At 37.9% G+C, this 13,041-nt stretch overlaps 1 protein-coding gene across 1 annotated transcript in view; it reads right to left on the reverse strand.

Moving 5' to 3' along the window:
* Positions 1 to 2,820: 2,820 nt before the first annotated feature.
* The window catches only part of ASIC4 (acid sensing ion channel subunit family member 4), a 668,821-nt gene continuing 658,600 nt past the window's right edge, over positions 2,821 to 13,041 (reverse strand). Inside the window, exons 9-10 of the mRNA XM_053698163.1 lie at positions 10,414 to 10,518; positions 2,821 to 4,298 (exon numbers count right to left, since the gene is read on the reverse strand). Coding sequence (XP_053554138.1) covers positions 4,185 to 4,298; positions 10,414 to 10,518 — 219 coding nt within the window. The 3' untranslated portion in view covers positions 2,821 to 4,184. The remainder of the gene's footprint in view (positions 4,299 to 10,413; positions 10,519 to 13,041) is intronic.

Here is a 13,041-nt window from a genome sequence, read left to right on the forward strand (position 1 = left end):
TCACGTCCCCCCGGCCACGCCCACTCCATGCCAGATGCCAGGTGAGGTCAGTTGGATTAAGGCTAGGTGTGTTTGTCCTCACGTGCAGTGTCTACTGCGCATTACAGCTTTGGACAAACACACTTGGACTTTTATTATATAGGATAATCCTATACATATGTAATGTAAAAAAATAATAAAAGAACAGATTAACACTTAAAAATACTTTTTTATTCAGGTTAACATTAAAATATTGTACAATCAAAACAAGTTCTTCCTTTCAGTGCCAGTCTCTTTACATAACTTGACAGAGAAACACTTTTTGTAGTTTGTTACTATGTTTATGAAGTAACTTGAATAGACATTTATGTAGTTATGAACCCTCTCCAATACAGTAATGAAAAACTCTTTATGGTTTCTATGATCTCACAGATAAATAGTAATCTCTTGTGTATTGCTTTAGTAGTAGGCAGCCAATGTGTATTTTAACTTGGTGAATCTGCCCCTGAAGTCTTTGGAATTCAAATATAGTAAAATAACTTCTGGGAAATATAATCATCTACAATATTTTGCTTGTCACTTTTTTTTTTAACCAAGTATTAGAAATGTATTCAGGGCTTCAAAAATACATATACTTATATCTATCTATAACTATATATATGTTATGGGTAAAGTCAGGGTAATCCTAGGATTTACCGGGTAAAACAGACATTACCCAAACAGCTGTGGGTAAAGCCTGATGTATGATCAAAAATCCCCTCAGAGTGTGGAGTCACTGCATCAAACATATATAGCATGCACTGTAATTCCCCAAGGTGCACTTGGGGTGGATGCCAGAGGATCAGTGGGGTGCCTTCCTTGAACCCCCAAGGTGGAGGCAAAAGAAATAATGTAGATGGGGGAATTACAGTACATCGGGCTTTACCCACATCCGCTTGGGTAATGTCTGTTTTACCATTAACATATATATACAGGGAGTGCAGAATTATTAGGCAAATGAGTATTTTGACCACATCATCCTCTTTATGCATGTTGTCTTACTCCAAGCTGTATAGGCTCGAAAGCCTACTACCAATTAAGCATATTAGGTGATGTGCATCTCTGTAATGAGAAGGGGTGTGGTCTAATGACATCAACACCCTATATCAGGTGTGCATAATTATTAGGCAAATTCCTTTCCTTTGGCAAAATGGGTCAAAAGAAGGACTTGACAGGCTCAGAAAAGTAAAAAATAGTGAGATATCTTGCAGAGGGATGCAGCACTCTTAAAATTGCAAAGCTTCTGAAGCGTGATCATCGAACAATCAAGCGTTTCATTCAAAATAGTCAACAGGGTCGCAAGAAGCGTGTGGAAAAACCAAGGCGCAAAATAACTGCCCATGAACTGAGAAAAGTCAAGCGTGCAGCTGCCAAGAGGCCACTTGCCACCAGTTTGGCCATATTTCAGAGCTGCAACATCACTGGAGTGCCCAAAAGCACAAGGTGTGCAATACTCAGAGACATGGCCAAGGTAAGAAAGGCTGAAAGACGACCACCACTGAACAAGACACACAAGCTGAAATGTCAAGACTGGGCCAAGAAATATCTCAAGACTGATTTTTCTAAGGTTTTATGGACTGATGAAATGAGAGTGAGTCTTGATGGGCCAGATGGATGGGCCTGTGGCTGGATTGGTAAAGGGCAGAGAGCTCCAGTCCGACTCAGACGCCAGCAAGGTGGAGGTGGAGTACTGGTTTGGGCTGGTATCATCAAAGATGAGCTTGTGGGGCCTTTTCGGGTTGAGGATGGAGTCAAGCTCAACTCCCAGTCCTACTGCCAGTTTCTGGAAGACACCTTCTTCAAGCAGTGGTACAGGAAGAAGTCTGCATCCTTCAAGAAAAACATGATTTTCATGCAGGACAATGCTCCATCACACGCGTCCAAGTACTCCACAGCGTGGCTGGCAAGAAAGGGTATAAAAGAAGAAAATCTAATGACATGGCCTCCTTGTTCACCTTATCTGAACCCCATTGAGAACCTGTGGTCCATCATCAAATGTGAGATTTACAAGGAGGGAAAACAGTACACCTCTCTGAACAGTGTCTGGGAGGCTGTGGTTGCTGCTGCACGCAATGTTGATGGTGAACAGATCAAAACACTGACAGAATCCATGGATGGCAGGCTTTTGAGTGTCCTTGCAAAGAAAGGTGGCTATATTGGTCACTGATTTGTTTTTGTTTTGTTTTTGAATGTCAGAAATGTATATTTGTGAATGTTGAGATGTTATATTGGTTTCACTGGTAAAAATAAATAATTGAAATGGGTATATATTTGTTTTTTGTTAAGTTGCCTAATAATTATGCACAGTAATAGTCACCTGCACACACAGATATCCCCCTAAAATAGCTATAACTAAAAACAAACTAAAAACTACTTCCAAAACTATTCAGCTTTGATATTAATGAGTTTTTTTGGTTCATTGAGAACATGGTTGTTGTTCAATAATAAAATTAATCCTCAAAAATACAACTTGCCTAATAATTCTGCACTCCCTGTATATATATATTATATATATATATAAATGAATATAAGGTTTATAGTAATATAAATAATATAATGTAGGTCTATACAGTTAACCAATAACACATAAAATAACTTCATGTGATAAGAATGGTCATAGAAACTTGCTTTAAGATCATCCAACAAACCGATTGTAATATATGTCAGGTTTATCTGACAGTGATGAGGTTAGGGTGGGAGCTACCACGTTATAGCTCACTAGTTAAACACCATGTCCTCCTAATATGGTAATCTGAATACATTTTATTTGTTATGTTTGTACTCTGTACTAAGTGGCTCTGATTGTCTTCTTTGCTTTTTACTTTATTCCATTAATTTACATAATATTCTGCAAAACTATGCTAGGCAGGTACCCCACTGCCTAAATATATTAAGCTGGTTTATGTTGCAACTTGTTAATGCGTTATTTCTTGTTTCCCTTTCTATTTCAGCCCTTTTAATAAGAATGCAGATGCTGAACTCCACTCTTTGCTGAAATGATGGGCCTAAAAGGCAATAAACACACTGGTGTTGCACATGGCAGTTATGTATCCAATCTCCATATTGATGCTCCTTTTATATAGATTAGCTTTTGCATCTCCCTTCATTTTTCTACCAGTATCTTGTGTTTCATGTCCTTACAACTGGGTAATAGAAACAAACTCCAGGGCACGTTGTTAAGCTTACCAATCTTTGGGTATATTTTTGTGTGGGGTTAAGAGCAGAACCAGTAAAATGAAATAAATCTGCCCCTTATATGTAAGTTCTTTTTCTTTGATCCCTGATATCTAAAGCTTCAAAGGCACTAGGGAACTGCAAGACTGTTCTGGTATCTCTGCTGTTATACTTGATAGTCCAGCAGATCCTGAGTACCTTGTAGCTGACCATTCATTTGCATAATAAATGTCATGTCTTTATGAATTGACTAACATTTCTGCCCTATTGATTTATTTTGTGTATGTGTATTTCAATGAATTATTATAGTCTGCTGTGCTTAAAGTGGTTGATGACATATTTGTATGTTCTTTGGAGTTATTGTGCCTCTGTGCTGCATATAATGGCAGCATTATATAAAACTCTATAGAAATGCAAAAAAGGAGTTGAGATGCTTAGGTAACTGTGCTGCTCTATCAAGTTTATCTCGTAATGTGGTTACAAACATAACCTGTTATACCAATACTCACAAGAGGAGAAAGATACACTCTGCTCATCTCAACATATCTCAGCCCTATCCTCTGCTAATTACTTGTTCTCTGTACAACATATTCTTATGTAGCTGTGTTTCTCATTCTTCCCACTCGTTCATCTTTAGCCTTCCTCTTCAGCAGAGGCACTTTATAATCTCTCAAGTAGTGAAGGGATAATAATAATCACACCTCTCTCTGTACAGAAGATTTCCATTTGTGTAAGAGAAAAGTTGTGGTTAAGACATTTTGTATCCTGGAGATATTATAAACACACCTCTCCAGAGGTAGCCTGAGGTCTTCTGGCTTTATATTTATGTCTACAAAAATCCAGTCTATTCAGATTTTGGTAGCTGAAGGCTGCTCTATGCTTTGTTCCACTGGGGGTTCATTTGTGGCAGGGTAATGTCAAAAGTAATGTCTTTACCACCACCAAGAAACAGAGTTGGTATTCATCAGAAACTGACCCACTCTTCCATACCTCTAGCAGGCAAAGTCCTCAAACACACCATGATGTGTGTAGTGCCGATGATGGTTTGGCAGCATGGTGGTTGCATATGCTCCTTCTGGATGTCTTCCTCGTGCCTCACAGGAGCTCTGAGAAAGTATATAACATATATCAGTATGATCATATCCTTGTCAGTGATTATGTAATTATTGTCTTTCTAGCTTAGTTACTCTATCGCTCTACTTTTTACTGTTTCTTATTTTGTGTACTTTTCACCATACATCACTTGCCTGCAATGCAGACTGCCATGCTTAGCTTTTTGTATATCTTGCCTAAACACTTATTTTTTGTTTCATTTAAAAGAAGACATTTAAAAATGTCCCTATGATGAAATTAAAAAACAAAAACAAACACCTAGATTACGAGTCTTGCGTTAAGCTTAAAAAGCAGCGTTGAGAGGTCCCAACGCTGCTTTTTAATGCCCACCGGTATTACGAGTCTGGCAGGTACAGGTGTACCGCTCACTTTTTTCCGCAACTCGAGCATACTGCAAATCCACTTACGTAAATTGCGTATCCTATCTTTTCAATGGGACTTGCATAACGTCGGTATTACGAGTCTTAGAAAAAGTGAGCGGTACACCCTCTCCTGTCAAGACTGATACCGCATTTAAAAGTCAGTAGTTAAGAGTTTTATGGGCTAAAGCCGTAACATAAAACTCTTAACTAAAGTGCTAAAAAGTACACTAACACCCATAAACTACCTATTAACCCCTAAACCGAGGCCCCCCACATCGCAAACACTAAAATAAAATTTTTAACCCCTAATCTGCCTAACCGGACATCGCCGCCACTTCAATAAATGTATTAACTCCTAAACCGCCGCACTCCCGCCTCGCAAACACTAGTTAAATATTATTAACTCCTATAAATGAAAGCAATAGATAGAGGCTCCAAGATATAATATAAGAACCACCATTGATCTGCACCATTGGCGCCTCTTCCTTGTTGTTTTTTTTTTTTTTTTTTATTATTAACTGCTAATCTGCCGTCCCTAACATTGCTGACACCAACCTACATTTATTAACCCCTAATCTGCCGGCCCCAACATCGCCGCCATAAGTATAACCCTAACACCCCCTTAACTTAAATATTATTTAAATAAATCGAAATAAAATTGCTACAATTAAATAAATTATTCCTATTTAAAACTAAATACTTACCTATAAAATAAACCCTAAGCTAGCTACAATATAACTAATAGTTACATTGTAGCTATTTTAGGATTTATTTTTATTTTACAGGCAACTTTGTTTTTATTTTAACTAGGTACAATAGTTATTAAATAGTTATTAACTATTTAATAACTTCCTAGTTAAAATAAATAAAATATACCTGTAAAATAAATCCTAACCTAAGTTACAATTACACCTAACAATACACTATAATTAAATAAATTACCTAAATTAACTACAATTAATTACAATTAAATTAAATAAACTAAATTACGAAAAAAAACACTAAATTACAGAAAATAATAAAATAATTACAAGTTTTTTAAACTAATTACACCTAATCTAATCCCCCTAATAAAATAAAAAAGCCCCCCAAAATAATAAAAATCCCTACCCTATATTAAATTACAAATAGCCCTTAAAAGGGCTTTTTGCGGGGCATTGCCCCAAAGTAATCAGCTCTTTTACCTGTAAAAAAAAAGTCAATACCCCCCCAACATTACAACCCACCACCCACAAACCCAACCCTACTCTAAAACCCACCCAATCCCCCCTTAATGAAACCTAACACTACCCCCTTGAAGATCACCCTACCTTGAGACATCTTCACCCAACTGGGCAGAAGAGGTCCTCCAGACAGCCAGAAGTCTTCATCCAGGCGGCATCTTCTATCTTCATCCATCCGAAGCGTGTCCATCTTCAAGACATCAGTCGTCGGAAAGAAGAGGATTCTCCGCGTCGGATGTCTTGAAGATGGACCCGTTCCGGATGGATGAAAATAGAAGATGCCGTCTGGATGAAGACTTCTGTCCATCTGGAGGACCTCTTCTGCCCGGATAGGATGAAGAATTCGGACCATCTGGAGGACCACTTCTGCCCGGTTGGGTGAAGACGTCTCAAGGTAGGGTGATCTTCAAGGGGGTAGTGTTAGGTTTTATTAAGGGGGATTGGGTGGGTTTTAGAGTAGGGTTGGGTGTGTGGGTGGTGGCTTGTAATGTTGGAGGGGGGGTATTGTCTTTTTCTTTACAGGTAAAAGAGCTGATTACTTTGGGGCAATGCCCCACAAAAAGCCCTTTTAAGGGCTATTTGTAATTTAGTATACGGTAGGGATTTTTATTATTTTGGGGGGCTTTTTTATTTTATTAGGGGGATTAGATTAGGTGTAATTAGTTTAAAAAAATTGTAATTATTTTATTATTTTCTGTAATTTAGTGGTTTTTTTTTCTCGTAATTTAGTTTATTTAATTTAATTGTAATTAATTGTAGTTAATTTAGGTAATTTATTTAATTATAGTGTAGTGTTAGGTGTAATTGTAACTTAGGTTAGGATTTATTTTACAGGTATATTTGTATTTATTTTAACTAGGTAGTTATTAAATAGTTAATAACTATTTAATAACTATTGTACCTAGTTAAAATAAAAACAAAGTTGCCTGTAAAATAAAAATAAATCCTAAAATAGCTACAATGTAACTATTAGTTATATTGTAGCTAGCTTAGGGTTTATTTTATAGGTAAGTATTTTGTTTTAAATAGGAATAATTTATTTAATAATAGTAATTTTATTTAGATTTATTTAAATTATATTTAAGTTAGGGGGGGTTAAGGTTAGGGTTAGACTTAGGTTTAGGGGTTAATAACTTTATTATAGTGGTGGCGATGTTGGGGGCTATAGATTAGGGGTTCATAAGTATAATGTAGGTGGCGGCGGTGTCCGGAGCGGCAGATTAGGGGTTAATAATATAATGTAGGTTGCGGCGATGTTAGGGGCGGCAGATTAGGGGTTAATAAGTGTAAGATTAGGGGTGTTTAGACTCGGGGTTCATGTTAGGGTGTTAGGTGTAGACATAACTTTTGATTCCCCATAGGAATCAATGGGGCTGCGTTAGACTTTTTTTCAGCCGAATCAGCCCCATTGATCTCTATGGGGAAATCGTGCAGGAGCATGTTTTGCCAGCTTACCGCTACCGTAAGCAGCGCTGGTATTGAGGTGAGATGTGGAGCTAAATTCTGCTCTACGCTCACTTTTTTGCGGCTAATGCCTGGTTTCTAAAGACCCGTAATACCAGTGTTGTCTGTGGTGAGCGGTAAGGAAAAACTGTGTGTTAGCACCACACACCATTACCGACACAAACTCATAATCTAGCCAAAAGTGTTTGCGTTTATGCTTGTGAGGTGTGTCTTTCAGCTAATTCAAAATCATTCCTGATTGGCCTCAACAAGAGAAGTCTAATAATATTTTTTAACCAAGGATGACTTAGTTAAAATATGGCAGCTCTTATTGCTAAAAGGAAACTTTTATCTTTAATTTTTATATAACTAATATTAGTAAAAACATCAGCATATTCCTCTAAGGGCTTAACCTAGGTGTCTTAGAGGTCACAAGTCTAGGGGTCCCATTTGGCCCAGCATTAGTAGTGGCGAGGACAGCTCTACCTACATTATGTCTTGTCACTCTTTGTGCCCCATGTGAACCAGGGCTCACAGTTTAAGGAAAATGTAATGATTTGTTTTAACAATATGGTGGCAGGGTTTCCAAAACGGGCACCACACTATTGCTGTACAGAAAAACATGCCACCATATTTGCACTAATTTTATACTCTCTGGCACAGACTAACCAAAGAGAAAGGCTGACTCAGTCACAGAGAAACAGATCTTCTCTTCTATTTGGCTACTGGATCAGCTTCTGTTTATTAGAAAGCCAGATGGGGCACTATTGAATATGGGAGGGGGTCCCTTGCCCTGGGGCCCAGTGATGTCTAATTACACCCCTGATATTACTGTGAGGCTAATATTTGCTTGAACAAACCATGATGTCTAGCATTTTGTTAACGGTTTATTGTTCCTTTAAGGCCCATTTGCTTTTCCTGTTAGCTCCTTTTTAAAAATTTTAATACAATCGCGTTTGTAACACGTTCATCGCTGTCGCCAGTTGCGCACGTTGGTTGCGCCCACGCAGCCAAAAGAATCCACCTGGATTCTGGATTCTTTCACCACCCTGCCATTTTCGGAATCCACCTGAATGCAGCATAGGCAAACCCAAAGACTTAAAAAACAAAACACACAATCGGCCGAACGAAATAACTAAAAAACAGGTAACCACCAGCAAGAAAATAAAAAACGTAACCGCCCGCATGAAGTATAACAAAAAAGACCCCTAACCTCCCGCACAAAGTATTAACAAACACCTAAACCGCCAACCCCCATGTCGCAACACAATAAAGTAATTAACCCCCTAAACCGCAAATAGCATAATTAAAATATTAACCCCTAAACCGCCAATCCCCCACATTGCAAGAAACCTAATTACCTATTAACCCCTAAACCGTCAAACCCCCACATCACAATAAACCTAATTAATATATTAACCCCTATACCGCCAACGCCGCCACAACGCAAGTAACTAATGTAATTACTAAGCCCCCTAAACTAACACCCCCTAAATTAACCCCATTTACTACTAAATTACAATTAAAATAAAAAATCCTAACATTAAATTACAAAAAATAAGTCTAACATTACAGAAAAAAATAAACAAAATTATCAAAAATAAAAAAGCCCACCAAAATAAAAACACCCCCTAATCTAAACTACCAATAGCCCTTAAAAGGGTCTTTTGTAGGGCATTGTCCTAAGTTAAACAGCTCTTTTACATTTAAAAATGACTAAATCCCCCTTAAAAGTAAAAAGCCCCCACCCACCAAATTCCACCCCCCCAACAAAAAAAACTAACACTAAAAAAACCTAAACTATCTATTGCCCCTAAAGGGGCAGTTGTATGGGCATTGCCCTTAAAAGGCAATTCAGCCCTTTTACTGCCCTTAAAAGCTCTTTTCCAAGCACATTAAATCCCTAATCTTAGAAATATTTTTTTTTTAAAAAAATCCTAAAACTAAGCCCCAAATAGGTACTCACCGTTCCTGAAGTCCGCCGGAGAAGGCCTTCTTCCAGGCGGCTCCATCATCTTCTATCTTCATCTGGAGCAAAGGCGATGCAGAGCAGAGGTGTGGTGGCTTCCCCGATGCACGGATCCTCAGAGGCGGTCCTCAATGGCGGCAGTCCTCAGCGGCATGGAGGCTCCTCTTCATGCGATCATCCGTCGCACACTGAAGATTAAATGCACATCCGCTCCGCGCCGCCTTCGTTCCAGATGAAGATAGAAGATGATGGATCCGCCTGGAAGAAGACCTTCTCCGCCAGACTTCAGGAACAGTGAGTACCTATTTGGGGCTTAGTTTTAGGCTTTTTAATTTAAAGTTTTTGGGGGGTGTTTTTTTTTAAGATTAGGGTTTTTTTGGGTTTAAAAAAGAGCTTATTGCCCTTTTAAGGACAACGCCCATACAAATGTCCCTTTAGGGTTGTTTAGTTTTTTTTTAGTGTAATTTTTTTTTATTTTGGGGGGGTTTGGTGGGTGAGGGTTTTTACTGTTAGGGGGTGATTGGTAATTTTTGTAAGTAAAAGAGCTGTTTAACTTAGGGTAATGTCCTACAAAAGGCCCTTTTAAGGGCTGTTGGTAGTTTAGTATTAGATTAGGGGGTGTTTTTATTTTGGGGGTGATTTTTTATTTTTATATGGGTATTGGTTTAGGTTTAATTTTTTTTTATTTTGGATAGCTTTGTTTATTTTTTTCTGTAATTGTACTTTTTAATTTTTTGTAACTTTAGCTTGGGGGTTTGTATTTTTAAACATAGCTTATGGCCTAGTTATGTATAACATGCAGATTGCTCTTTCATGGATATTCCATACAATCGTATTGCTAACAAACCTTCTCTTTGGCTTAGACTTTTATCTAGTCTTCTTCCTATTTTGTTATTTGCATTTTGTGTAATTATTCTGCCCTATGTCTCTTTGGCTTAGACTTCTATCTATCTATCTATTGGGTACTTATAGAGCGCAAACTAATCACCCGTGAGGGTCTTAAGGCTCTAGACTTGCATCTAGTCTTCTTATTTTGTTATTTGCATTTTGTGTAATTATTCTGCCCTATGTCTATGTTACTTATCATGTATCTCAGCTTGTCTTACAATACCTGTTCCTTCATGTCATCTATTACAAGTGTTGAAATGTTTTCAGTGGGTTTCTTCGCAGGAGAAGGTTTTCGTTTTAAAACGCGATTGAATTTATCTCGTATCACCTTAAATAAAAGAAAAGGGAAAACAGATTATAATTAGAGGTTTATTGTAGGGTTTACATCAGTGTGCTGTACAGTAACTTTATTAAGACAAACATGGATGTAAACTGAATTTGAATGACTCATTATACTAGAGAATACAAAACAATTGGACACTGGCACACTTTGTAGCATCACTTAAAGGGATAGGAAAGTTAAAAATAAACTGGCAAGATTCAGAAAAAGCATGTCATTTTAAGACACTTTCAATTCACTTCTATTTTCTATCTTTATTCTCTTGTTGAAAAAGAATATGCACATATCCTACACTAGTGGGAGCTAGCTGCGGTTGGTGCCTGCACAACTTTGTCTCTTGTGATTTGCTAACTAGATGTGTTCAGGTGGCTGCCAGTAGTGTAATGCTGTTCCTTTATCAATGGATAACAAGAGAATGAATCAAATTTCATAATAGAAGTAAATTGGAAAGTTGTTTGAAATTGTATGTTCTATTCAAATCATGAAAGACATTTTTGGGGTTTCTTGTCCCTTTAATCGTTTTTGACACTGTTCTGTTAATAAACATCATCTTGGTTTTACCATTTAGAGAACCTATTCAGAAAATAGAGAAATAAAACAAATAGACAATAAATATTCCATATCATTCTCTTTTTCCTTCTCTTCTCCATAAGTTTAAATTGATTACAGGAGCAAAATTAGTATAAAGGGGTAAAGCTAAGTTTATTACTGGGTAGAGTCTGTTAAAGGGACAGTATACACTCATTTTCATATAACTGCATGTAGTAGACACTACTATAAAGAATAAGATGCACAGATACTGATATAAAAAAGGTAGTTTGAAAAGGTAGCTGGAAAGCCCACTGCAAGTGGGAAATAAGACACTCCCCCCTCCCCCTTCTTTTGCATATGAAAAGACCCTTTACACAAACAGGAGCAAGCTGGAGAAGGCAGCTGACGGTATTCACATAAAACTTTGGGGCTTGGTTTGGAGTCTGAAAATCAGAGCAATGTTATTTAAAAATAAGCAAAACTATACATTTAAAAAAAAACAAAAAAACTTTATGGGCTATATAAATAGATCATCTACAAAACATTTATGCAAAGAAAAAATGAGTGTATAATGGCCCTTTAATGTGAGACTCTTACTACATGTTAAAATGCATTTTTCTTATACTTAAAGGGCTTTAATCGTTGAAGTAGATCATGTAACTTAAGACTATCAACCCTATGCTATTTCGTGTTTAACACATGCAAAGCAAGGCAGAACCAGCTGCTGCTCCAATCAGCAGCAACTCAGATGCAGGGGTTAAAGCCACAGTAGCGCATGGCTGATAGTTGTAAAATTACATACACTAATTAGAGCATGTACATTGTTTTTGCTATTATGGCCCTTTAAGGTTTTTTGTGTACAATTGTTTTGGACATTTCTACACATTTTTCAGTTATGTTATTTGATGGTACATACAGTATATGCTTTAGTTTCAATGCACCTCTGTGTTTAGAGGCACTAACCTTGCATAAGGCAATGGGCTGCATTTATCAACTGGCGAGCGGAAGAGGTTCACAGTCATAAACCTCGTCCACCCAACCTGGCTTGTGCAGTTCTGCCCCATACTCTTGTGCTGCCAATTACAAATGAGTGTGGGCTGTCAATCAGTCGTGACCCAAACTAATCGGATGATTGAAATTCACCACACTTTAGGAGGTGGAGAGGTTAAGTAGCTGTTTTTTAACTTCCGTTTCAGGTGAGCCCAAAATGTGTACAGGAAAACACCATATAGCAGCTCAAGTCTTTTTTTTTATCGATTTCAAAGCTATTCTAATCAATCTGAAAAAATGCTGAATTGGATAAACTGGTTAAATTAGAAAAAAAAGGATCTAACAGCAAAGTCCGGGTTACAAATGCAAATAACTATAACAGACTGGGTTATCACAGGATGTGGGGTTTCTAAAGGAATTTTAATGAACTTCAGCAAAGCAAAATATATGATGTGAACGCAAAAGTAAATCATTCCAGATGACCTGAAACATGAAACACCCTGTAATTCCAAGACTTTTTTGTAGTCAATTTACATACCTGATGAGTGTAAAAACTTTGAATACATCGGTCTCTATTTAACAAAGGTCTTGCGGATATGATCTGACAGTGCGGATCAGGTCCACAAGACCTCGCTGAATGCGGAGAGCAATACGCTCTCCGTATTCAGCTCACAAGAGCTGCTGGTGCAACGCTGCCCCCTGCTGACTCGCGGCCAATCGGCCGCCAGCAGGGAGGTGTCAATCAACCCGATCGTACTCGATCGGGTTGATTTCCGGCGATGTCTGTCTGACTGCTCAGAGCAGGCGGACAGGGTTATGGAGCAACGGTCTTTGTGACCGCTGCTTCATAACTGCTGTTTCTGGCTCGCCAGAAACACGGGGCATCAAGCTCCATTTGGAGCTTGATAGATAGGCCCCAATAACACATTTTATACTGTACTTGTTTTTTTATTTGCCAAACTTCACCCACCACTAAGGTAGACATAGCAA

The sequence above is a fragment of the Bombina bombina genome, chromosome 1 (genome assembly GCF_027579735.1).
Source record: "Bombina bombina isolate aBomBom1 chromosome 1, aBomBom1.pri, whole genome shotgun sequence".
NCBI classification, from domain to species: Eukaryota; Metazoa; Chordata; class Amphibia; order Anura; family Bombinatoridae; genus Bombina; species Bombina bombina.